Source organism: Megascapheus bottae, chromosome 9 (genome assembly GCF_031878675.1).
Source record: "Megascapheus bottae isolate mThoBot1 chromosome 9, mThoBot2.hap1, whole genome shotgun sequence".
Lineage (NCBI taxonomy): Eukaryota > Metazoa > Chordata > Mammalia > Rodentia > Geomyidae > Megascapheus > Megascapheus bottae.
In genome coordinates, this window is record NC_143517.1 from 63,049,761 (window position 1) to 63,077,526 (window position 27,766).

The 27,766-nt window shown below is 47.0% G+C and overlaps 1 protein-coding gene and 1 pseudogene across 2 annotated transcripts in view; both read right to left on the reverse strand.

Annotated features, from left to right (window-relative positions):
- Positions 1-959, reverse strand: part of Zfat (zinc finger and AT-hook domain containing) — a 156,531-nt gene extending 155,572 nt beyond the window's left edge. Inside the window, exon 1 of one of the 2 annotated variants that reach the window (XM_090339445.1) lies at positions 926-959. In XM_090339445.1, the coding sequence (XP_090195571.1) occupies positions 926-944 (19 nt within the window). In that variant the 5' untranslated portion in view covers positions 945-959. Of the gene's footprint in view, positions 1-149; positions 363-925 lie in introns of those variants that run through there. The other variant, XM_090339446.1, reaches the window with a different exon arrangement.
- A 3,980-nt stretch (positions 960-4,939) lies between these two features.
- LOC150059278 (large ribosomal subunit protein eL33 pseudogene) lies at positions 4,940-5,270 on the reverse strand (annotated as a pseudogene).
- Positions 5,271-27,766: the final 22,496 nt, after the last annotated feature.

A 27,766-nucleotide genomic window follows, 5' to 3' on the forward strand; every position in this document is an offset into this window, starting at 1 on the left:
CTACAATCCTAGCTACCCAGGTAGCCAGAAGTGGACAAAACTCCCGCCTTCATGGAAAAAGTGAAGAGATGAGCACCAAGGATGTGAGTTCAAGCTCAAGGACTAGCACCAAATCAATCAATCAATCAATCATAAAAATTAAAAGCAACATAAAAAAGCAGCTGGGCTTTGCGAAGCCTCGAGAGTGTGATGCCTTTGACCTCGGTGAACCTTCGCTCCTCATCAATAAATGACCCACAATCAAGAGCTGCCAGAAGAGCAGCGCGGCCAGACCGCGATGTCATCGGGGCCCGGGGTGGACGGCCCGGCTGAGCCCGCGGACCGGGCCGAGCTGGAGGTGAGGCGGGAGATCGGGGGCGGAGTCAACGAGCTGCCCGGTTACCCGTGGCAACGCTCATCCCGCCCCCTCCCCCTCCGGAAGGCCCAGCACGCAGCGCGGGCGACACCCTGGGGCAGCCGTCCATCTCGGGGAGGAGGGACTTCCGGTCCAGGCAAGTACAAAACCCAGCCGCCGTCCACACACCCCGGGCCTGGAGTGGACGGGGTCGGGATTCGAACACTGCCCCCCCCCTTCCTCCCACGAGCTCCTCAGCGCCCCCCTCTCCTCCCCGCCCGTCCTGGCGGGCGCTCCGGACACAGCGTGACCCGGAAGAGAGCTCCGCGCACGCGCACTCGGCCCACCCCTCTCCGCACGGACTCCCTAACCAGCACTCATTTGTTTATCGGGGCGGGCGGTGGGATACCGGGCCAGCGGGCGAACGTGAGTCGAAGGACGCAGCGACGTCCGCTCTCCGTCCCGGGCCGCGGATATCCCTCCGCCAGCCGCGGCCTACGCGCCGCCGCCCCGCTCCACGCAGCCGGCAAGCCGCTTCCCGCCCCGCGCCGCGCCCCCCCCACCGGAGCCCCAGCCCCCAGCCTGGCTCACCTGCCGCCCGCGTCTCCATGGCAACCCCCCACCGCGGAGGACGGTGGGGGGGGGTGGGAAAAAAAAGTCCCGTGTCCTTCCTGGCCTCCTTCCGTGTCCGACCGTGAAGGGCTCGGCCACCCCGCGGGCGCTTCGCTTTTTATTTTTTTATTTTTTTAAGAAAAGAGCCAGCGAGGTTATGGCGAATCTGCGGCGTCCAACATGGCGGATGGAGTCTTCGCTCTCCTTCCCCCCCCCCCCAGGGCTTACGACGCCTGCGTAACGACGTCCGCCTCGCGGGCTTCCGCCCTCCGCCCTGCCGCACGCTCGCGGCGCCGCCGGGGTCGGCAGCGCGCATGCGCGCGCCCTGCGGCGTGTCCTGACTTCCGGTCCGCTGCTCCACGGCCGGAGGCCGCCGAGCCCGGAGGCCGCCTCGTCGTCGGCGGCGGCGGCGGCGGCGGCGGCCGGTGCGCAGGCGTTGCGGGGCTCCCGGGGGAGCGAGCCGGCCCGGCCCGGCCTCCGGCGGTCGGCCGCGTCCCCTCCACCCCGGCCCCGGCCCGGCCTCCGGGACAGACGGCCAGGTGGGGCCCGGCAGGAACCGCTCAGAAAGCTGCATGCGTGAGCTTTTGTGTTCAGAACCGTAAATATGTACAGCAACCTGTCTTCCGCTAGGCGGTCTGGGTCTGCTGACAGTGCCTTTGTGCCGGGTTGCCTTCCTCCGCAGCCAGCGTCGAAATGCGGCAGATGGATCCGCACGATGGGTTGAGGGCTCCTGGACATGGTGACCCGAACGAGTTTTGGAAATGAAGCAGATTAGAATGTGTCTCGAAAGCCACTTACTCAGAAGGGGTGGGACGGATTGTAAGAGTGAAATCACCACCCGCACCCCAGGTATACCTAAGCTAATGAGAAGAAAATTCCATTACTTAGGAATATTAAGGGGCCAGGAGTGTGGCCTGGTGGTAAAGTGCTTGCCTACCATGCGCAAAGCCCTTGGTTTGGCTCCTTGGTGGTATCACCTGCATGGAAGAAAGCCAGAATGGCTCTGTGACTCAACTGGTGGAGTGCTACTAGAAGCTCAAGGACAGTGCCCAGGACTGACAAAAAATTAATAAGAGACTGGACTGGTACTCGGTAACTAGTTAGGTAGCTGCTGTTTTTCTCTGTTCTTTACGTGGCCTCCTTCCTTAACCGGTGTGTACGTCTGTTATGACAACACATCTTGGTCAGGACAGATGGAGGCGACTAAAAGAAGGTGAGCAGTCCAGATCTGTAAATGGAGAGAGATGAGGCCACACAGCTGGCTCTTCACCATCATGTGTGATTTTTCAAGCTTCCCCTCGACAGACATCTGTTCTTTACATTGGCCATTTATATTTCAAAATACCTTCAGGAAATGAAGCAGCATTAGTGAAACTACATGTAAATCACTCAAAATTACATAATTGATGGTGTCCTCCAGTGAGGTTCCTCAAGTTACGCTTCCACCTAGCTGCTGTTCATCCCCCTTACAAAGCTAGCTCATGAGAGGAATTACGTTCACTTTATGGATGTTATAATGGCATTCTGTTATAAGAGGTTGTAGTTGACCGTATTTGTATCGGTTTACAGTTGTATCAGTAGCTATGTGACAAATGCATTCACGTGAAATCAGCAAAATGTATGTCCCTGATTTTAATAAAAGGTGCATAGAAGTAACCTTAAAATAATGGGCCTTGAGGTACATGAGAATATTAAAAGCAGAAACGAGGATAAGAGTTTCACTTAGGTGTTAAAAATATAAATGGGCATATGGTAGAGAGTAATTCAGTTGAAATTGTATAAAAGGGCCTGAAGGTTTCACTCAGTGGTAGGACACTTGCCTAATATATCTAGGCTCTGGTTTCATCACCAGCAACACAAAAGGAAAGCTGTATAAAATGACATAGCAATATTAGAACTGCATGGGCTCACTGTAAATATGATTCCGGGCTTAGGAAGCCACAGCTGTCTGCTCTGGCTGTAATTCCCCAGCACCACGTTCCTCATGGTACCCACCTGTTCACCCAAATACTAATGCCATTTGTCTTCATTAGAAGACCCAGGGCCCCTTTAAAGAAGCTGATTCTAGTGTTGGCAATAAGGGAACATCACAGTGGCCCCAAATTTCTTTCTATGATTATCAGACAAGATTTTTTAATACAGGAGCAGACGGAACAAAGGAAGCAGCCAAGGTAAGGGGTCCCCTCGGCCAGGATGAGACCACTTGCACATCACCCTGCACGGTCTGCAAACACAAATCTGAAAGCCCTGAGTCCTTAATGCGTTGTATTTTTTGTTTTTTTGGCCAATCCTGTGCCTTGAACTCAGGGCCTGAGCACTGTCCTTGGGCTTTCTCAGGCCTAGCGCTCTACCACTTGAGCCTCAGAACCACATCCTGCTTTTTTCTATATACGTGGTACTGAGGAATTAAACCCAGGTCTTCGTGCATGCTAGGTAAGCACTCTACCACTAGTCCTGGCCTTTTAAAAATGTGACCTAGGGCCAGTAGGCACTAAGCCCTGGGTTTGATTCCTCAGAACCACATATGCAGAAAAAGCCAGAAGTGGCGCTGTGGCTCAAGTGTCAGGGCACTAGCCTTGAGCAAAAAGTAGGCAGTGCCCAGGTCCTGAGTTCAAGCCCCAGGAGTGGCAAAAAAAAAAGTCACGAAAAAAAAGGGAGCCACCTCCTCCTTCCCTGTGACCACTGGAGTGTCCAAGCACATGAAGCCCTGCCTTCACATCTATATGCTATATGTACTGCCTTGGGTCACATCTGGTCTTGGGAGTTGGAAGGTAACCTGCGGTGGATAAAGCTTGCTGCAGAGTCTTCTGCACGTTTCCATCCATAGATCCACCATCTGCAAAAAGAGCTCAGAGAAGAAAAAAAGTGAAGAAGTCATTGTGTGTTCACCGTCTTTAACTACCACCCTTAGCTCCACTTTTTCACCATGTGCATCTGGCGAGGCGGGGTGCTGCAGAAAGCTCCTGCTCTGCCCCCAACGGACAGCCCTAGGAGGACACAGAAACATAGGTAACAAAAAGGGAGGTGTTAATCAGAAAGAAGGCCACTACTGTATCAGGCACGGTCCTTTTCGTTTCTAGGTAGGAGGAACGAGGTCCTGGGTGCCTGGGGCCAGTGGGTTGAGCTGTGTGTATATAAAGACACAAGACACAGGCTCACGGAAGGCTGCTCACTAAACCCTAAACCTGGAACTAGCTCCCTACTAGTGGTCCATGTGACCACACCAGCCTGCTTGGCTTGCCCCCTAGCCGTGTTAGCTGACCTTGTTGAAGAACCATCCTGTCCTGGCTGGTTGAGGACTTTCCAGTTTTAGTGCTGAATGTCTCAGGTCCCTGTGTCGTATTGGATTAGCCATGGGCCTTTTCACCAGTTCCGTGGACACAAGCCACTGCCCTTGCAAGGTTGCTATCCACATACACAGTTCTCAGCTAGAATCTTCCTCCCCTGGTGAAGCAGGACTACCAGGCATTGGGCAGCCTGACCTTGCCCACAGTGCTCTCTACCCTCAAATGCTGCCTCAGCCGCATCTCTGCCTGCTCTAGGAGCAAATGCATATCCTCTCAGTGTGGGGAGGTGTGGGGAGTTGCCATTTGTCCCACCTCCTGCATATGCTGGAAGGTCACCTCTGCCGAGGAGGCTCCCTGACCCTCCCTGCTCCTCCCTGCCTGATGGTGCAGGCTCCTGTTCCTCTGCTTGATTCCTCAGCACTCCCTGCTACCTGTCCCACATGCTGTCAGCACTCGCTTTATCACTCACTCCCCAGAACTGTAAACTCTGTCAGGGTACAGGCTCAACTATCTGGCACAGAAGAGGCATTCCATAAATATCTGATGAATGAAAACAGTAGGCAGAAATTAGAATGGAATGGGCACGCCAGCCCTTCTGACATGCTCAGTAACTGTCACCTGGGTCTTTGCTCCTCTGTTCTGTGTAAGTAAGAATTCCTTTTCTTTGTTTACTACAAGAGCACAGATTTACTTTATTTAATTTTCATTAAATTTTGGAGGGGCACAGCACCACACAGATTCTCTGTCCCATGGCCTTAGCAGGTAGGTTGCAGGAATTTGACACGAACCATGCCCCTCTTTCCACAGGCACGAGTTACCTTTCCCCAGATTACTCTGGTTTTGTTAGGTTAGCCACCAGGAGACACCGTGTTGTTTTTTGCTTTGTATACATAAGCACATCCCTTGCCCAAGTAGAAATCGGTATCACCTCGAGCATAAACACCTTCAATTTTAAGTAGAGCTGTGTGTTCCCTCTGGTTCCGAAGACCTCGCTTATAGCCAGCAAAAATGCCCTTGCACCACAGCCTTTTGGACATGTTGCCTTTAAGAAGTTCTATTCCCATCAGGCCTCCACAGGCTCCAAGATGGCACAGAGAGCTAAATAGGAAACTCTGTCATCAGCTGTTCCCTGTGAAGCCAGGCTCTGTGTGGAGAGAAGCAGAGGCCTGGGACTCAGCAATGACTATGGGACCATTCATTATGCATTTGTCCATTCCATTAATGAATGAATTAATAGTATGAATTAATTATTGGGCATACTTTATCCATCATTTAGTTCCTTTCATTCATGTGTGGGCTCCCTGGTGTTCTGGTACCGCTTGAGCACTGGGGTACAATGATACAAAAAGAGATAAGTATCCCTGTGTGCTGGCATCTGGGATGATTGAGGTTTAAAATAAGCACAATGTTATTTCAGGTGTGTGACAGAAAAGTGGGGGGTGACTCCAAGGAGAGAAAGTTTATCTAGAGTATACTTGGGGGAAAGGAGATGATTCTTTGGAATGAGTGGACTAGGGAGATACCACCAACGAGGTGACATTTTAGTTGAGACCTGAGTGATGAGAAGGAGCCAGGCTGGTGAACACATGAGGGAATAATGATCCAGGAGAAGGAGAGGATTAGTGTGAAGATCCTGTGGCCAGAAGAAAACTGCTGTGTTTGAGGAGCAGAAGAGTGTTTGCGCCATCTCGCCTCTGTGTTCCTCATAAACACCCATGCTGAGACCCCGAACCCCTTCTGCCAGTGGAAAACAAACCAAGGATCCAAGAAAAGACTTCACAGTTTACAACAGCACCCTGAAATTCACATTCCTGAACAGGCTTCCAAATGCTTTTTTAAAAAAGGTTAAAAGTATTTTGGTTTGGTTTGGTTTTTTGCCAGTCCGGGGGCTTGAAATCAGGGCCTGGGTACTGTCCTTGAGCTTTCTCAAGGCTAACTCTCTACCACTTGAGCCACAGCACCACTTCTGGCTTTTTCTGTGTATGTTGTACTGAGGAATCGAACCCAGTGCTTCATGCATGGTAGGCAAGCACTCTACCATTCAACTACATTCCCACGTAAAGGCTAAAAGTTTATAGTTAGTTTAAAACCAAATTGATATGAATGACAGTTATATCAAAGTACAAATGCTAATTTTTCTGGGTCTTGAAACCAGGTCTCAGACTTGCTACACAGGTGTTCAGGTGTTTTACCACTTGAGTCATATTCCTAGTTCTTTCATTTTCAGTGTTTTCTCCTAGGTGGTTTGGAGATTTTTTTTTTTTTTTTACCTAGGCAGGTCTCAGTGTGTGATCTTTCTATGAATGGCTGAATGGGGGACTCTAAGCAGGGCTCTGCTGGAGTCATTCTGTCACATGGCTCCCTACCTCCTACTGAAGCAGTGAAGTGGCCTCAGCAAAGTCTTCCCGCAGCAGAGGCAAACAAATAAGAGATGCTTAAATCACTCCTCCCATCCCACTGGCCAAAGCTGTATTCAGAATCCGGGATGAGGAACATACTCCGCTAGGGGGAGGTAAGACATGAGGAGAATGAGGAAGGCCTGCCTGTGAGTAAGGTGAAGGGCTGGAACCATTGCTACAGTCCATCACATCATCCTTTGCCTTCAGTACAGCTGGCTCATCTATGCTTGGCTCAATACACTAGACAAGGCTACCTTGCTCAAGGTTTGATAAGTCGGCTATATAAATACCCAGTAAACTATAGTTCTAAGACTGGCTTGGGTTCAGTTTGATTTTTTTCTTCGTTATTAGCTGTGTGACCTTGGATGAGTTACACTTATTTCAGGGTGAATGTCCATTCTTTTTTTTTTTCTTTTATAATTGATTGATTGATTGATTGATTGATTTTGCCAGTCCTAGGCTTTAGCTCAGGGCCTGAGCACTGTCCTTGGATTTTTCTCAAGGCTAGAGCTCTACCACTTGAGCCTCAGCACCACTTCCGGCTATTTCTAAGTATGTGGTACCGAGGAATCGAACCAGGGTCTTCATGCATGCTAGGCAAGCACTCTACCACTAGGCCAAACTCCTGGCCCCTGAATGTCCATTCTAACGTTCTACCAATATCTTTTCCTCCTCCAGGCCACAGCATGCCACTTTGGGAGAATCTTCCTGCCCTCATGTAGACATGACTCTACATTTCCTTTATGTTCCTATTGAAGGGACCCCTTTCTTGACTTCCCAGAATCCAGCCACTCTAGGCATTTCCCATCTTTATGACAAAGGAGGACTTGACCTAAGGTGGGAACTGCAAAATCCCTGATAACAGCTCAGATTCAGATTACAAGAGTAGTTAAACCAGGTGGAGTTACCAGAATTCCTCCCCACCCCACCCCCCTTGGCCTGCCAGGGAATTCCCTCCCCTTCCTTTGTCGTCAGAGCAGTGTGCCAGAAGCCCACGGAGATGATAGGTCAGTTCAAACAGCAAAGGTATCAGTGGTTGTCCCAGCCATCAATCAACCATGCTGAATTCCATTGGCCACCTGTATACGGCCAGCCCAACCACATGGCTGGGGCCTAAAAAAGTAGCCTGTAAGATCAGGCAGGGTCGCTCTTGCGCTCACATCTTAGAGGCGGCCCTGACCGGTCAGTATGATTCTAGGCACGGAATAAAACTGTTGTTTAACTTAACTTCCAAATTCCGCTTTTGTGTCAGACTCGTTCCTTTGATCACGGACCCTAACACCTATCATTAGTGATCTCTGTGACCCTGTCCCACTGATACCCAGACATTTCTGTAAACTCAGGAGCCTGGAGTTTAGCTCCCCACAGATTTCATCCAGCTTACAGTTCTACCTCAGAGGCAGCCAAGCTGCCAGGCTCTGACTGTGGCAACCGCTGAAGGTTTCCTTCAAACCTTCTTCCCCCCTGCAGCAGAACCACAAATACAGAGCAGGGAGACCTGGGCTGGGCTACCAGAGAATGAAATCTTGACTCTATCTATGCAAGCTGTACCCTGGGGAAGTTCCTACAGCTTCTGCATCTCGGTTTTCCCATTTGAAAAACAGGGATGGCCCCACCTTCTCAGGGGCTTATTGTAAGACTTAGAGGGATTGTTTTGTAAGGACTGTGTTTTCTGTGAAAATATTCCAAGTCGTGTTGTCGTTAGACTGTGGAATTTGACAACTCACAGACCTAACTAGTATTTTTATTTTCTCCATCCAGCTTGTGCATTTTGACAGGGTTTGGGTCAGGTAAATTAGGCCTTTTACTATCAAACTCCAACAGCAGAGGGGCTATTCTCTGAGCTCTGGTCTTTACACACTACTTACAATTCTCTCAGGGAGAAAGCAGAAAGCATCATCTGGAACTTGTATGATAGAAATGAAGCATGTCCTGAGAATATTATGGGGGAAGCCTCTCATCCCTCCCTTCCCCTCCCGCCCTGGTAATGTTCATCAGCCGGGCCACTTCCCATGACTCTTGCCTTTCTAAGATGCACTGGGCACAGCTACAGCCTCCCGGGATGCTGGAGTCCTCCAGGCACACAGCCCACTTCACCCTCCCCTCTGGTCCAGAGCTGTATTTGTCACAGCGAGACCTGTAGCAGTCTAATTTCCTGAATGCCACGTGCCACTCCTGAAACAGCCTCAGCACTCAAGGACGGGTCCCTAGACAGAGCAGAAAGTGAATGAGGAGGAGTCTCCATTCTCCACAATCAGCAGGTGGCTTGGAGAGTTAGAACGTGTGAGGAACAGGTGCTCACTCCTCTGTTCAGAGATAGGTGTGAGCATCTCAAGAGTCCCCCATGTGGATATCTAACAGAGTGTTGGAGTCAGAGATCTGTTCTTAGCGGAACTGGACTTTGAACTCAGAGCCTGGGATTTGATAGGCTAAGTCATATTTCCAGCTTCTAAGTTTTCATTGAACCCCCTCATTTGAAACACAGGTGGCCAAAAGCTCAGAGAGTTTAAACACATCCATCATGCTGTCAGGACCGTGACAGCATGAAAAGCCATGTCTTCTGCACAAAGTGAAAGCTGAAATTTTTCCTGAAGAGATGGTAGGGAGTGGGGGAGAGGCGGGGGTCTATAGACAACGGTCCTTTTACTATCTGAGGAGCTAATCTAGAGAGAAGAGCTTCCTAAGAGGTCAAAAGTACCCCAAGATAAAATGGTTGGCCCTAGAAACTTGAATGCCCAAACAGATTTACAGAGGGAAAGGAGGCATCCGATGAGGGCAGAGGAAAAGGGCCAAAATGACCAACACTGACAATGTCAAGTGTTGAGAGGGCAGGGAACAGGTGGACAGGACAGACACCCGCCGTGGGGAAAGGACAGACAGCTGTGGGGGTAGGGGACTGCTGCCAATTCTGAGCGAGGCTGAACTTACATCTTCCTGTGTTTAAACAATTCCACTCCTAGAAACAGACTCAGAAATGCGCGTGCATGTTTTACAAGAGACACACAGGCAAAGTTGGTAGTGGACGCTCTGAACAGCCCCAGAGTGGGAACTAACCAACTGCTCGATAGCAGAATGGATAGCTACAAAAATAACAGGAGTGAGCTCCCACCATAGAGTGTGCCACGGGAGTCAGAGGGCTGCAAGGGCCCGGCTTGTATTTTCAGACTTGTGGACCATATGGTGTCCATCTCAGCTGCTCAGTTTTGTCATTAGAGTGTAAGTGCAGACAGCAGCACAGGCAAACTCAGAAATAGATGGGCATGGCTGCATTAGGAAATGTGATGAAATGTAGGTATTTTGTTTGTGAACATGCCTTAAGTCACATGTTACTGCATTACAGTGACATGTACTTGCTAAATGTATATTATATACATACTGTCTATACATATATATGTACACACACACACACACACACACACAATAAGTAATGCTAATGAAGGGCTGGGGAGCCACTGTCCTGTAAACTCATGATTTAATGTCTAATCTCAAATTAAAGATAACTGCAAAACCAGGACTGGAACCCAGGAAGGAAAAGGAGTTCACAACTAGTGAGTAATACTGACAACCGTGTGAGAAAGACTCACAGTCAGTCTTTGCTGAAAAGTCCAGAGAAGGAAGTATTAAACACAGTTTTGTGGGCGACAGACTGAGGCTCAGCGAACATATAAAACAGGGGTAACACAAGCCGCAACGACTGGGACCAGGTTTGTCTGACTCCGTTCCTAAGCTGTCTCCACTAGCTTTTAAATGCAAACATGGTGTCTTTTTCTGCAAGCATGGCATGTATATAAAAATAAACTGTGATCCCCATGCTAAGAAATACAATTCCGTTATCCTGGCTTCCACTGCTTGTAGCCAGGGCTTCTAAATCAAGCATTGGCCGCATATGGCTGGGACACAGGCCACCCTGTAGGCGTTTCACGGTGGCTTCTATCTCTGAAGCAAGCATGGGTGGGATCTGGGGAAAGGTCAGCAGAGAAAGAACAGTTAAGCAGTTTCTACAGCTTAGGGAGGGAGGCAGGCAGACACACCAAAAGGGTCTCATGAAAAGGGGCCAGTCCAGAAGGGTCCGGAAGCTGACTTCAGTGTACCAGAATGCCTCCACATTCAGCTCCGCATCAGGCATTGCCACACTCAATCCTATGTTCCAGATAACAAAACATAGCAAAGGACAGAGAAAGACTTATTCCATGGCAGACACAGAGGACAGCATTTTAGTATAGCTTCAGCCTTTTGCAGGAGTACAGACATTTGACTTAGCTTTAATTAGGGAGAACCAGAGGCTAGAACTAAGAGGGTATGCATAGTTAACCCCAATTCTTGACCACCCTCTCAGTCACGTGTGTCTCTTCTCTTTAAAGTAGTTTATTTCCCCCCCCCGCCCCCCCTTTTCGAGTACTGGGACTTGAACTCAAAGACTGAGTGCTCTCCTTAGCTGTTTTGTTCAAGGCTAATATTCTACCACTTGAGCCATAGCTCCACTTTGGCTTTTTTTTTTGTGGTTAATTAAAAATAAGAGTCTCAGAGACTTTTCTTCCCAGTCTGGATTCAACCAACATCCTCAGATCTCAGCTTCCTGAGTATCTAGAGTAACAGGTATGATCCACCAGCATCTGGCTGGTTTTGTTTTTTGTTACAAGATGATGAGAAGATAGCATTGCCTATCTATGAGGCAGTTTGCCTTTCATCACACGATGCTTATTGCTGGTAAACCTTCCTGGGGGTGATTACAAAGTGCTATTGGAGAGAATGACTCAGATGCAAAGTAGAGGGTGTGACTGGGTGACCAGCGTGTATCCTGCTTGTAAGTTAATTCGTGGGCCCAGCAAAAACAGCTCGTAAGTCACTTTATACAGGGTAAAGTGTTTTAGGGGGAAAGAAAACCCTATTCTTAGTGGTTACAAATCGGGAGAGTTACACAAGTCAATGAACTTACTAAGTCAGTGAAGCCAGTCTAAAAAGTCTGTGGTTCCAACTTCAGGTGACCCCAGACTTAACGGTTCTTCCACTTGATAGTACAAATAGTACAAGAAAACACATGTGTCTGTCCTGTCAGGTACCAAGTGATTTCACAGGCACTGTGTGGCCCACTGGCCGATGTTTCCCTACGGGGTAACAGTTTCAGGAAGGCAGTGACTACATGACGGTAGTTGTGCAGAAATAGAGACCATGTGTGCTGTATGTTTCTGGTTGTGTCTGAAGTCCTAATAGACACTCTGGTTTTCCATTTGTGCCTCTCATCTGTGACCAGTCACTCACTCCCTCTGCCCGCCAACAGTGTGAGAGGCACATGGAAACCCCTCCCTGTTTTGTCCAGCACCGCGTGGTTTCCTGAACAAACTCAGTCCTGCCACTCCTGTTCCTGCCAGGCCCCTCAACTCATGATAAGGTCAAGAGGTTTCATTTGTAAAAATAAAAGAAGAGGGCCAGGAGTGCGGCCTTGTGGTAGAGTTCTTGCCTAGCCTGCACAAAGCCCTGAGTTCGGAGTCCTCAGTACCACATACACAGGAAAGTCTGGAAGTGGTGCTGTCACTCAAGTGGTAGAGGGCTAGCTAGTCTTGAGAAAGCCCAAGGACAGTGTTTAGGCCCTGAATTCAAGCCCCAGAACTGGGAAAAAAATAAATAAAAATAAGTAGTAGAGACCTTACATTAGATCCTACACAGACATCTTAAGCTTTCAGCGTTCCCCTGCTATTAGGCGTGGGAGACCCCTTCCTGCTTGAGGACAACGTTCAGAGATTTGGCCAAGAAACTAAGTTGAGTACTCAGCCTCTGGGCACTGGCCCTTTCTGCTAGAGAGGCTGCTTCCAGCACATAAAGCTTCTCTCACCTCTCTGAGCTGCTCCCCTGACATCAAGCTGATGTCACCAGCTCAGGTTGCGTCTCCTGCTTTAGGCTGCTCCAAAACTCTTGTGACACGGTCTTTATTTTCAGGAAACAGGTTTGTCATGAGTCAAGTTTGGTGCTTCCCTGGAGTCAGTCCACCTCTTTGTTTCAGCAGGGTGAACATGTATCACTCGGCCCTGAGCACATCTTACAAAGGCTGATACTGGAGCTTGTGCTAGGCACTGCAGGAAGCCAGTCCCTGTCATCTGGGTGGGGGAGAGGATGAAACACCCCAACACTTGCAGAACAGTGTGGTAAGCACGGAGAGACAGGGGTACATGTGGTACAGGATCTACCTGAAAAATTGGGCTGACAGCTCAGAGGAGCTGAAACCTGAGCCCAGTCTTCCAGATCAAAGAGGTCCTCGACGGGAAGGGCCGAGTGTTCCAAACAGAGGGCACGGCATGGCGCAGGCAAAGGTGTAAAAGAACACTGTCTGTTCAAGAACAGGCGTGGGGTATTGGCATGCAGCTGCTGCTGGACAGGGAGAGAAAGAGCAAGCTTCCACAGTTGCTACCACCATCAATCCCCCCCCCCACACACACACAAGGCCTTCAGGGTGGGGGAAGACAGCTGGGCAACCCAATCCTCTTATCAGATCAGCCGGCTCCCTGCTCTCTGCTCTGTCGTCTGCTCTGTCACCTGCCATTTGCTCTATGCTTGTTGTATGCTAGCAGATGTGAGGTCACGCGTGTTCAAGTGTCTGCTTGTCACCTGCTCCTACCTGATAATTGATTAGGGTAGGCTCTGCTGTGTGTCCAACTTTTACTTCATGCAGTATTATCCGTTTGGCATGATATCAACTTGGCATACATTATGAGGTGGGCTTTTATCCTATTTCCATATTAGGACTGGAAAGATTTTAGAGTCTTTCAAAAAGGAAAACTTGGAGCCGGGAGTTTGGCCTAGTGGTAGAGTGTTTGCCTAGCATGCACCAAGACTCAGGTTCGATTCCTCCGTACCACATACATAGAAAAAAAGCTGGAAGTGGTGCTGAGGCTCCAGTGGTAGAGCTCTAGCCTTGAGAAAGTCCAAGGCCAGTGCTCAGGCCCTGAGCTCAAGCCCAGGAAAGGCAAAAAAAGAGAAAAGCCCCCTTGTTTTCATCAGAATCTTAAAGGGTTGTGGAATCATGTACACCAGAATGATCATCAAACAACCCCTAAACATCCAGGTCATCTTTTTACCAAGAGCAGCAAAGGGCCAGCGGCCTCACAGACCCAATGCTAAGCCTGGGGTGGGCACCCCTGCTCCTATGTGCCTCAGGCGATGACTCAGAACAAAACCATTTAACCGAAAGTGTGGTCCCTGACAGAATTTGACTGTCCCACTCATCCATTTTAATACAGAACCGAATCAGCTTTCAGAAGCATCTGTGTTTTCTATTTCATTCCCCCTCTGTGTCATGGCTGTCGTGAAGGGAGTGTCTGCCTCCACGGATTCCCTCTGATACTGGAATCTGGCAGTGACATCCTGAGAAATGTGGGTAACCCAAGGAGAGAGCTTTCGGTGTTTTCTTGTTATACAGCAAAATAAATCAATCACTCATGAGGTCTCTAATAGAGATTCAATGTAGGCAGACAGCTTTTACTATATGTTCCTAGTAAAGACCAACTCATGATCTCAAGAGGTTAAAATGTGTTCTTCCCTGAATCTAGGATTATGTCAAAGTCAGGATTTTTTTTTTTGCCAGTCCTGGGCCTGAGCACTGTCCTTGGGCTTTCTCAAGGCTAGAGCTCTACCATTGAGCCACAGCACCACTTCTGGCTATTTTTTCTATGTATATAGTGCCAAGGAATCAAATCTGGGTCTTCCTGCATGCTAGACAAGCACTCTATCACTAGGCCAAACTCTAGGTCCCAAAGTCAGAATCTTTAAAAACAAAAACAAGACAAGCAAGCAAACAAAATACACAACACACAATGATGCCTAACATTATTGAATGTTCCACCTGCCGTACTATCACTGATAGGTATACTTTACAACAGCATCCGGAGGCCAGACGTCCGCACTGAAGAGACATGCAGGCTGGGCCATGCCACCTCTCCTCCAAGGAAGCTCATCCCAAGCTGCCCTAAAAGGAGGATGCAGAGGGATGATTAAGGCTGCATCATCCCAGATATCAGAACTGGCGTTAGAACAGAATTCTGGGGGTGTGGTAGACCCTAGTTATTAAAATGGGAGCATTATAGGGAGGCATAGAAAAAAGGGGGCGGGCAGGAAAGAAATAAAAACCATCACATCCTATTCCTCCTCATTCCTTCATTTCTTTCCCACTCCCTTAGTAAGTCTTTCCAGGATTATTTCCCAATAAACTCCAGGCACCCAAATCGTTCTTTGTTTTAGGGAAATGTAAGATGGCAGGCATTCCTCCTCTCCAGGGAAGAGGAGTTTGAGACAGACTCGGAAATGCGGCAGGGAGGCAGAGTTCGTGTGAGTCTGCCTGACCTAGCCCAAGCTCAACATGTGTCAGCATCACCACTATAAGGCAAATGACCCTGTTACGCAAAGCTTGGCCATGGAATGGGCATAGGACCCTGAACAATTACTTGCTAGACAGAGTGCCAGTGTTAGTCTACACCAGATTAGAAATTAAGCAGACACAAACAAAGCTGTTGTACAGATGACTGGGAAATGCTGTTGTGGAACACCTAGTTCCCTCCTTCACAGTGTGGTCTCTGTTGGTGGTATCCAAAAGCTAAATAAGCCATGCTTTGTTCTAAGCCTTTTCCAGGGTAGGTCGACCTGGTGGAAAAACAAAGCTCCAAGGTCCCTCACGTGGTGTTCAGCCTCCGGACACCAGAACCATGGAATGTTGTGGACTTTGCAAGGATTCTTGGCCTCGACTTTGCAAGGACTCTTGGCCTCAGCTTTCCAAGGACCTAGAGCTCATGTGCTGCGTCTCAGGAGGCAGGGCGGGAAGTACAATAACATGCAGAGCAAGGACCTCAGTGCAGGCAACCAACAAGCTCCAGAAAGCTAGTTCATAAAATGAGGTCAAGCAACAACTGCCAGTGGATGAAAGGGGCTATGAAGTTTCCTCTCCCAGATCAGACTGGTGAGCACAGCATAGGGTGAATTTCTAAGAGTAGATTGTGAAGTTGTTAAATTTGGGTCCCTTATTCTTCTTGCTCTATAAATGCCTGCTTAGGGGCACTGGTAGCTCATGTCTATAATCCTAGCCACTCAGGACACTAAGATCTGAGAATCATGGTTCAAAGCCAGCCCGGGCAGAAAAATGCGTGACTTTTTTTTTTTTTTTTTGGCTAATCCTGGTCTTGAGCTCAGGGCCTGAGCATTATCCTTGGGTTTTCTCAAGGCTAGAACTCTACCACTTGAGCCACAGCACCACTTCCAGCTTTTTCTATATATATGTGGTACCGAAGAATCGAACCTGGTGGTGGTGCATGCCAGGCAAGCACTCTACCACGAAGCCAAATTCTCAGCCCCTGTGTGAGATTCTTATCTCTATTTATTCACCAAAGATCCATAAGTAGAGGAGTGCCTGAAGTGCTAGAGTGCCAACTTTGAATGAAAATGCTAAGCAAGCATGAGAGGCCCTTGGTTTTAAGCCCCAGTACTGGCACAAAACAAAACCCTTCTTTGCCCTGGACCTTACAAAAGGTTAATGCTCATGAAGGTAAGCAAATAAACAAAAAACACAGGATAATAATATGTTTGGGACCCAAAGCCTCTTCAGAGGTATTTAGTCCCCAAACACAAACCCTGCCTCTCCTCCTGCTGCTGCTGCCTCCCCTCACAAAGTTCTTGATGAGCCTTTCCTGTTGTAAAGTTGATGTTATTGTCAAGGTGATGCACAGAGGAGTTTCTTGATCATCCTCATGGCACTTCATTGTGTCTTTGTCCCCTCACCTCTCCCTGGTCTCACTTCTGCACCCATGCCTTCTTGGAAGTGCTTTGCCATGTTCTTCTAGACCCTTCTTGTCTCCAAATCAAATAGCCCTCTCATCTAGATCATACAGTACCACATCCCTGGGCTTGGATCACTTACTGGAGCTCCCTTCTTCCTGACTCCCCTCCCTCCTGCACGGCTCTCAGGACATGAGAATACTCACATTTCCTTCCTGCCCTGGGTCTCTCTTTCTTTCCTTGGCTTTTCCAGATGGTTCTCTCCTTGCTGATTCTGAAATGTCCATATTCCCCAAGAGACTTCGCCTCACCCCCATTCTCTCTGTGTGCTTACTTTCCTGAGGATGCCGTCGGTTCACCTGTGATCTCTATTAGCTGGATTGTCCAGAGGAGAAAAACACATATGATTACAAATGGGGTCTTGTTAGGTTGGCTCACACCACATAGGTAGAAGAGTCCTGCAATGGTTACCTGAAGGCTGGAGAGCAGAGAGACCAGTCACTGTTCTGAAAAGCTGCAGAACGGGAAGGGCCAAGGGTGCAGCCCTAGACTACGTCTGAAGGCCTGGAAGTCCCTTGGAAAGCTAGGGGTGCAAGGCCAGTGTTAAAGGCTGGAGAATCTGAAGTCTGATATCCACAGGTGACGCCAAGCAAAAGCACTCATTCACAGAGGGTGGGTGTGCCTGTGCCCGCCCGGGTCCCTTCTCCCTCCTTTGGGTCTGTCTCAGCCTATTGGATGGCGCAGCTCCTGTGCACAGCACATCCTACACGTCTAGTTGCTCACCCAAATGCCAATCATCTCTGGGGACGCCTTTGGTAAAAATGTGCTTTGGCAATTCTCTAGGCACCCCTCAGTCTAGTCAAGGTGAAATGTACACCGATATCTGCACACTAACGCATGCTACAATCACTCCCAGCCCGGTCTGTCTTCTAAGATTCAGACCCATACACTCTGCTAAGTGTTAGCTCCCAGATAACCCAGAAGAATACCCCAAACACAACCTCCACCCCAGTCTTGCCTCTCATGCTTTGGCTACAAAGCCATCAGGATATCAACACTACTGTGCCACTCACCCAAGAAAGAAATGAGGGCAGTGTCTTTATCTTCCTCTGCAAACTGTCCCTCCTTTAGCGTCCAACCAGTAAGTCCCGCTTCTTAAACACCTCTCCATCCACCACCTTTCTCTCCACTGAAACCATCTTCCACAGGGGAACAGATAAGAATCCTTTATAATCAGCCTGTGGGTTGTTTGTGAAACAAAGCTTTACATAGCTTCACAGAGTCTGACCCCATGAAGGACACTTAAAGGTTGCCTGGTCACATGTAGGCCCCGTCTTCCTTACTACACCATCTTGCCCAGAGGTGCAGGGAGAACAGAATTCATTTATTGCACTTCCTATTGCCAGGACCTGCTAAAACTGAAGTTGACTTTCCTTTCCAGGAAAAGCTTAGATTGCACTGGTGTTTTATTGCAATGAGCTAGAAATGTGGGCTATAATAACAGGACAAACAGGTTCCTCGGTACTATATTAGATTCTGACCAGCCTGAACCCAAGATGTTAGCTGAATTCTGCACTCACCGAAGGCTCACAGCAATCAAACTTCATCTCATGAATCAGAATTATTTCATGTAAATACATGACTGAGTCTTACTTCCTTGCTTGTGGGGCCACTCTCCACTCTTAGAGGACAAAAGTTCCTTACACATTGTTTCTTCTACAACAAAGTAACTTACTTCTTCAAAGCTAGCAGGAAAATCCCTTCAGGAAGGACTCAGTCTCCAGTAAGGCCTTACCCAATTTGCTCAGGCCTACCCAGAATATTCTCCCTTTTGATTCACTCAGAGACAAGTGATCATTTGAGCAAAATCCATGCACCCTTTTACCTAATTGTGGGAATGAAATCCACTCTCTCCCCTCTCTTAGGGAAATGAATGCCACAAGACATGCACACCAGGGGTCGAAAATCATAGAGTCACACGTCCTTTTTAATTCCCTGTGATCTGTGTTGCTATCCAGTATCCAGGGGTGACCTGCCCTGTTTCTGCCATCTGCTGGGAGTCCTGCCCTAAATAAGACAGTCCAATACACGAAAGCTCTAAATGCACAAAAGTTTACGTGAAAGCTCCAGGAAGGAGAAGGGACAGGTAAGGCTAAGAGTTGGGTGTGGGGTTTATTACTTCCTCCGTGACAGAAAAGGGGAAGTAGCTAACAATGACATGAAATCACAGCCTTCTGCTGTTGTGTCACATCTGCCCCAATCATCAAAGAAACATTTGACAAAGGTCAATATGATTTCTAGGCAGAGTTTTGAACCAAGGGACCTAAGGTCCACTGAAGGGATTCCTATCAGAGGCCTTACTTTACTTGGTTGTTACAGAGCCCTGTGAGATTAGTATATTGTCATTATTCTTCCTCTTTTATTTATTGATTAATTTATTTAGTCATTCCAGGGGAGGTCTTAGGGCCTAGTACTTGTTAGGCAAGCATTCTCTCACGAGCCACGTCTCCAGTCCTGTGGTTTTTAAAATAGGATCTTACTAACTTTGAGTAGCTTAGATGGTGAAGTTTGAATCACCACACCAAGCCTTCTCTTCCTATATTGTATGGGAGGAAAGTGAAGCTCAGGGAGGTTATGTGACGGGCTTCCTCTCAGAGATTACAGGAAAGTAGTGCTGACTGCAGAGCTGTCTGCCTCCGAGGCCTTTGCTAGTTCCATGTATGAGGTATCCTCTTTCTTCTTCACTCCAGTCCCTTTCATAAGCTGTGCTTGATCTCTGGGACTCTGCCAAACTCTTCCTTCACAAGGAAGCCCCTTCCAGGTTTCAGTGGCACTGATTATAGAAAGCTGTCTCGATCTGAAATCAACTCATTGATCTTCATTCATCTTAATTCTGCTCCTCGCAGCACAATGAAAAGGCAGCTGCTACATTCAAGCATGGAGCCACAGCTCCAAGACTTTCCTCCCCGATGTTTTCTCTCCTTAAACCCTCTGAATTTTCCAGGTCGTTCAGATTCTTCTTGTGTATGGCTAGGCTGTCTAGGTTTTCCTCTCAGTATTAGATACTTCAAGCTGATGTGTTCTGGTGTGTAATAAGTGCGTAGCACTACAGACCAATGACCCCACAACTGGAACACTATGCTTATATCAGGTACCCAAACATCCTGTTCCCTTTTCAAGTGGATGCATCGCATTGTTGCGTCACTTGGCTATAACTCTAGGTCTTTCTCAACTACACTGATGTCAGCACAGAGGCTGAGCTTTTCTGCCTTGTTTCAGTCTTTTCTAGAACAGCCTCACAGGCCAGAGTTCAAGGGCAATGTATCAGCTCTCCTCCCACCTCCAATGGGTCTGTGCAGTCTTCATCCAGGTATCAACCCAGGTTTCAAGTAGATAGGGTAAAAAATGGGGTTCTTTGACGTTGACTCGACACATTCAATAACCTGACAGTTAAAAAAAATTTTTGCTCCTTCAATTGAATCAATATTCAGATTTTGGGCAAATTAAGACATTATAATCTGTAACTTTCCTTTTATTAATAAACCTAGTGATTCCCTTCAAATAGAAGTTAAAAAGTCATATTAACTTTTTTTTGGAAAGTACTTAGTTTTGAACTCAGGACCTCATACTTGTTAGACTGAAACTCTGCTACTTTGGTTATGCCTCCAGCACTGTCATTTGAGTTTAATGAATCATTTATTTAGAAGTGAGGCTAGTGAACTTTTCTTTTCTTTCTTTCTTTTTTTTTTTTTTGGCCAGTCCTGGCCTTGAGCTCAGGGCCTGAGCACTGTCCTTGGACTTTCTCAAGGCTAGAGCTCTACCACTTGAGCCTCAGCACTGCTTCCGGCTTTTTTCTACGTATGTGGTACCAAGGAATCGAACCCAGGTCTTCGTGCATGCTAGGCAAGCACTCTACCACTAGGCCAAACTCCTGGCCCGCTAGTGAACTTTTCTGTGTGGGCTGGGCTAGAGTTGTAATCCTCCAGATCTCAGCCTCCCAAGTAGCTAGGATTATGGGTGTTAGTCACTGGTACCCAGCTAAGTCATGCTCATTATTATTACCAACCACAAACCATCTGCCAAAAATCATAGGATAATGTTCTGGCAGGGATTAAGATTGTGTTTGTCTGTTTTGCATTGCTATTGCTAAATGACCAAGAGTGGGTCCTTTGCGAAGTTGTGGAAGTAGACTGGGAAGTCCAAGAACAAATCACTATTATTAGTCTCTGGTGAGGACCTCACAGCAGTTAGTGCTTTCAGGAGTACTTCTAGTGCTTTCAGGAGTACTTACATGAACAGAAGTCACTTGAAGAGAGAGGAAGAAAGAGAGGGAGATGAAAAGGCTGAGCCTGCTTTGCAGCAAGCCACTTGTACAATAACCAAGAGATCTAACACACTCCCAAAACATGGACACTGACCTTTTCCAATGGCCATGTCCCTCACAACCTAATAACCTCCCATGTAGCCCCACCTCTTGAAAGTATGGTCATCTGTAGACAATATTCCATTGGAACCAAGACTGGGGAGCCATTAGCCACACCCATGTGATTGTAACTCTGTTCCTGGAGTCTATAGCCCCTTCTTTCCAGAGCGCTTTAGAGTAATGGGAGGCCTTGTGTGTACAGCAGTTCTAAGGGCTCATCTGTTGAAGTTTGCTTCCCAGGGGCGGGCAATCAATTGGTGGCAAAATCATTAAGAGGTGGGACCCGATAGGAAGGCTCCAGGCCAGACGTCCAGCCATGTCCTGATTTTCTAAACTTCCTGGCCTACCCACTCATGGACTGGGATTTCTAAAAAGGTGAGCTAAAATAAACCTTTTCTTTTTACAAAATATCTCAGATATCTGGTTACAGTGAAGGAGATTTGACTGATATATTTGTTGAAGCATCCTTTCTGAACCTTTATCTATATCAATAATTGCCTTATATCAATATTTTAAATAGATGCTAAAATTTGGATACTGTTTTATTAATTCAAAGTACCACATCAACAACAAGGTCCTAACGATATTCATAACTACTATTATTTCATAACATCTCTGTGACTGTGACTCTGTTCCCCACAACCACAGTCCCTAGCCACAAAGCTTATCTAAAAAATTAAGTGAGAGAACACAAATGGGATCACAATTTTCTTTTTTTTTTCCTTTCTTTTCTCTCTCTTTCTTTCTTTTTTCTTCCCTCCCTATCTTTTATTATTTCTTTTTGTGGTGTTAAGGCTAGAACCCAGGATCTTGTGTATATTAGACAGGTATTCTAATAGCAACCTATCTTCCCAAGCCTACACTGTGGCGTTTTCTGTAAAATCAATTAATAAATCATTCTATAGTATTTCTCTTGCTAAATGAGAGTGCTGTTACTCTAAACCTTACCATGGAACATGAATTAAGCTGTCAGATTGTGCACACACAAGTTATAGTCAGTGGAACTGCTCCTTGAGTTTCTATTCCGATGACCAATTAGCCAACAGTAATCAGATGCCCCCTGGAATGCTCATAAGGCCAGGCAGGAGAGATGGAGGGAGCGCCAGCCTGTGGCTCAGGATGCCCTCTTTCCGAGCACTGGGCCACCAAAAAGGATCATCTCAACCTTTGTGAGTTCCATGCATTTCCTCTGTAGCACTATTGCCTGGTTATAATTAATTTGCAATCACTCATGCACCTTAATGAAGCATAAACAGAGAAGATGTCTTTTGCATACCAGTGCATCTATCTCTACTGTTTGTGGTGCGGCTGGTTCACTGGATACTCAAGGAATGCTTGTTGAGTACAGCCTTGATTAGCTGGAGTACCTTGGAAAAGTATCTTTATTCTCTTTGCTCCTTGGTTTCTTAATCTTGAAGCAGTGAATCGTAGGGTTTTCTCTACCTTTACCATCCTTCATGCACGTTTACATTCTCGGATGCAAGCTCCCCTAGCCGGGCTTCCAGTCCCCACCCTGCTGTTAGAGCTGTCTCTTCTGTTCCTTTGCTGGAACTTTGCCAACACAAGCCTCAGTAGGCCAAAGGCCCTGAACCTGGCCCAGAAAGCCCTCCACCCTGCGTCCATGGAGTCTCCTCATCTTCCCAGGGACTTCCTTCACTGGGCACCTATCACCCTTGAACCCTCTTGAACTACTGCCAGTACTCTAAATGTTCTTGTGGAACTTCACTAGTTAAGGTAATGGACATAACTGTGAAGCGGTCATGAAAAGTAAATACACTAAGACGTATGGAAACATAATAACATAAATTATCCCTTTAGCTATCCATTTAATTATCCATTAACAGTACAAATGGTGATTGGTGGATCCTGACCACATGAGTCAGCTTAGGTTTCTATAACAAAATATCCTGGACTGGGCGATACATATAATAGAGCTCCTACTTCTAGAGGCTGGGAAGTCAGAGGTAGCAGATTCAGTGTCTGGTGAGGGCTTTTGTTTCCAGGCTGGGGATGGCATCTCCTTGCCATGTTCACAAACTGGAAAATACAAAAGTATAACTACATTATCATACAACTATATAAGCACAATAACAAAAACAGAAGCAGGGATCAAAATGACAATGGATTATTTATTGAGGTGGTATGACTGTGTGCCACCAAAGTGTTATGTTTCAAAGACATTGCCATCATAAAAATAAAAACAAAGCAGTCTGGTGAAAGATAATCTGGGTGGCTTAGCTACAGCAAGAGCCTCACAAAGTAGCCATTGTTTGTAGTTCTCCTGAGTAAATGCTTGGCTTTCAGTGACAAAAGTTAACTGATGAGATATTTGGCATCCATCTAGTGGAAAGAAGTATTTGTTTTAGAATGAAACAGAGAACAATGGTAATTGGGAAAGCAGGGTAAAGGAGGAAGTGGATTTGAACTGTTAAATGAATTACATGTTCCAGGCCAACACATCCATGGTCTCTCCCATGAGGAGGAGGAGGAGAGAAAGCTCTAGTGTATAAACAAGCCCAAGGGAACCTCAAGAGTAAGATGATGGCTGAGAGACCCCAGATTATTCACACTTGCATCAAATATGGAAAAGAGGGACAGCGACAGAGACAGACAGACAGACAGACAGAGAGGGAGACAGAGAGGAAATACTTGACAATAATTATGTACTGGATTTTGCTCAAATTCCTCATCTTTGCAATCAGTTTTGATGTAAGAAGGCTGAGTTGTAGAATCTCAAAGCTAGAAGAAAAGACAAAGGTCAAGGGGGCATCGGTGAGCAGGCCAATGCCATGCTCAGCACGGCACATCACGACACAGGGCCACACAAACCAGAGCCAGTAAGTTCAGAGCAACCACGGCTTAGCGCCGCTTCAATCACACATCCTTCCAACAGCAATCGAGTGAGCTTGTGTCCACTCAGTCTTGGTCTGCTCCAGTCTCTCACTTCTAAAAGGCCCCAAGGTATGGTATGCCATCGCCTGTGCTTCACGCTGCCCAGTGTCTACTCCTTGTGCCATTCTTCATAAAACAGCCCCAGAAAATCCTCCAGTTCTCCAGTTCCACGTCCACGTGCTCTGTGAGCTAGTCAGCACATATTCTCATTGTAGGTGCTGCGTCTCCCAAGCTGGGTTGGGGGGGAGACTGAAGCCGCTGCTCCCAGCCTGGTCAGCTCACACAGACTGACAGCAGAGCCAGGACCCTGGAAAGGACAGCTAAGAGAAAGGCAAACAGAGAACTTGGGCCTTGAAGACGGAAGTGATCAAGTTGTGCCTGAAGCCAGCCCTAGCTTGTGGCTGTTGAGTCAACAACATTCCTTTGGTTTATGTTTGTGGATGTTTTGCTTACCTACTTTAAGTGCCTTTTTTTTTCTTTTCTCTTTGTTAAAATAAAATTTCCTTTCACCACTAAGTGTCCTACTGGGATGTTGAATGTAACCGTTGGGTATGGTGATTGTTTTAAAGAATAATAGCTCCATTCTCTTCTTTTGCCTCATTCCATGTCCATAATTTCTCTTCCCATTCTTTTCTCCTTTCCGCCAATTTCCTTCCCACCTTTGAGGTCTTCTCTCTGGCAGCTCTTTTCCTTGGAGGCACAGGGGTAAGGGGTATTCTATTCCTCTCTGTAATTCTGCCAACCACAGCTCTGGCACAAGCCCCAGTGACCTCTGCTCTAGGCCCCACCAGCCCTGCTGGACTATTGGGAAACCAGACCATCGACATGGGAACGCTGGTGTGGCTCAGTTTCTTACGAAGGGCTTACAACTATGTTCACGTTTTCTTTCTTTCTTTATTTTTCTAGTCATGGGGCCAGCATCCATTTTCCAGTGGTTTTAATCAGAGTTAAGAATCTTACGGTCTTTCATGCACAGGCTGGCTTTGAACAGTGATCTTCTGATCTCAGCCTCTTGAGTAGCTAGGATTACAGGCGTGAGCCACCATCGCCCAGCCTGACCTTTGCTTTTGGTTCAGCTAAGCACAGTGGTGTGTAAGAAGCTCTAGACTCTCTCTCAAATAAGGAATCACAAGTGGAGGAAGGTCACTTGAAAATAAGTTACACAGCAGGGGACTGGCGTAAGGGTAGGCGCCAATGCCAAACCCATTGTCTGCCCCATTCTCCAGGATAGTACCACCTCCTCTGTTTAAAGTGAAATGCTCACCATCTGTGGTTGTTTCTCCCCTAGAATTCCTGGGGCACAGGCTCTACCATCTCGGGGCTGGGACACAGTGGGTCCCTAGCTGGGTCTTAGGCTGGGAATTGCTGTCCATGGCCGGTACTGTCCTATCTGTGGTTATGTTGAACCATGTTTCGTATGCATCCAAATGAGTGATGCAGTGCTTTACATCTAATTTAGCTTGTTCTTTCAGAGTTCGCATACATGTGTAGTATGAGAGCATTTCATTGTGCCAGTTCCACAGAGTACTTTGGACAAATTCTGCTCTTTGACCATATTCCATTTTCCCCATTTTCATACAGCACCTTGTTTCACTATGCTGTCCTCCTCTCCTGTGTGTGAGTGTGTACACAGATACACAGATACAGATATATGTAATGTCCTTCCATTCTCGTGGTCCCTCTGAACCCGGCCTCCCCCTCCCACTGACCCTAAACAGCCCTTCTTCACTCACCATTCTCTTCCGTCGGTAGCCCCAGCAAACGAGAACATGCACTTTACACTTGGCGGATCCCATGCTACATGATGATCTCCACCAGAGATCTCACTTCACCCTGAATTTACCAACGCCATCAGGCACGCCGGATGCCCACCCTTGCAGGGCGGGCCCTCACCATACCTGTCTCTCAGTAATGGACCCCACGGGGTACGTGTAGGAATCTCAGGCACTGCTAGCCTGTAGGAAGGCAGGCTGGCTACAACACGCTGGGGAAGAGGCAGCTTACGTTGTATATGTCACGGGTTGTGTGTGAATCATGGAGAAGTCTCCTCACTGCCCCATTTAGTAAATCTAAGTGTCGGAAGATAGGCAGTAGTGTGCTGGATCTAAGATAAACAGCCCGTGAGGGCCAAGAACTGTTCCGTTTTTTACAAATATGGCAAACAGGTTTCTCTAGACATCTGCAATTACATATGACATATGGCAAATGACAAAAAGTCTGAGGTAAAGAATTTCAGAGGAGGAGATGTTGGTTGTGGTTCACCTTCCAAGGTTTCCATCCAGGGTCCCTTGGTGCCACTGTGCCTGGCCTGGGGTGAACAGAGCATCTCAGGGGTAAGTGCTCCTCATGGCAGCCAAGATGTGGAGCGAAAGGAGGGGGAAGAGGCTGAACACAGAACATGCCCCACGGATCTAGTTCCTCCACCTAAACGCCACCTCCTGACATTGCCCCTGCCTCCCGAGAACCCAGCACAGTATGAATCCATCAGTGGTTCAACCCATGGATGAGGTTTGTGCTCTAACCACTTCAACACTGTTTGCTGAGTACATTCCAAATCCCAACTGTGATAGTAATATATATTAAAATCAAAAGTACTGAATACTCAAACTAGCTGTTGTGTAGTTACTTAGCTGTTGTGTAGTTACTTAGTCCATCAATTTTTTTTTAATTTTCCTGGCTCCTGGATCTTCTCTCAGAAACTTTATGCTATTATGCTGTTAGCCTGCTCCTCAGAACCAGCCAGCCTTGGGTTTAAAGAAGCCATGATGGAAGCCAGGCACGGTGGTTCACGCCTGTAATTCTAGCTACTCTGGAGGCTGAGATCTGAGGATCAAGGTTCAAAGCCAGCCCAGGCACAAAAATACTTGAGACTTATCTCCAATTAACCCCTAGGGAAAAAAAAGAAGAAAAAAAGAAGCCATGATGGGAATAATGATAGCATGGAAATCAGTGAATTCTACAAATCAGAGCTAACCCTGAGAGCTAATTGTTGAACATTTACCAGTTCCTTGAAGACCAGTATTAACCATCATTTAAAACTAGAAAAAGGCAGACAGCTTAAGACACTTGCCAAGAATCACACAACTTGTGACTAGTAGAAATTGGATTCAGAATTAGGTCTGTCTCAGAAAATTTGAACTTCATTTTGATGCAAATTAGAAGTAAGCTATAATATTTAAACTATAAAATTTTCTATACCTTACCACCAACATTGATTACACTTATGTTTTTCATTAATACAATTTGTTGGGAGAGATAAGAGGGAAGATGGTGGAAGGGTGATATTGGTCAAGGTATGTTAAACTCAGAACCTGGTTTGATAGAATTGAAACGCCTTGTGCAACCATTTAATTAAAAAAAACAAGAAAAGGAACAATAAAAATCTCAGTTGGGGCCTGGGAGTTTGGCCTAGTGGTAGAGTGCTTGCTTAGTATGCATGAAGACCCAGGTTTGATTCCTTGGTACCACATATACAGAAAAAAACTGGAGGTGGCGCTGTGGCTCAAGTGGCAGAGCTCTAGCCTTGAGAAAGCCCAAGGATAGTGCTCAGGCCTTGAGTTCAAGGCCCAGGACTGGCAAAAACAATTTAAAACAAAATCTCAGTTGGGATTACAATAGTGCAAAACCTAGGTACATAAGGTCATATAGGATGAGACTAAATGAAAGGATCTCTAGGATAGGGAAACAAGAGCTTTATCTTGTGTGATTGTTGTTCTTAATGTACTATGTTGTTTCTCTTTTCTTTTGTTGCCCTTTGGTTAATCTCATATTGTTACTGTATCTGACTTTGTTACCTGGTATATTGTATATACGTTTATTTTATTTGGAATAGGAAAGCCAACGGGGGAAAATAAGATGATTGGGAGGGGGTTGGGGGAAGGAAATGGGAACAAAAACATGAGAAGGGATATCAATGTGTGAGAAGTAATGAACCCACTATCTGGTGAATGTAACTGAAACCCCTCTAGACATTACCTGGACAATAAAAAAAATCTCAGTTGGCTACAGTCCAGTATGAAATCACAGACTGGCATGGTTATTAGAAGCATGTGGTTACAGATTGGTC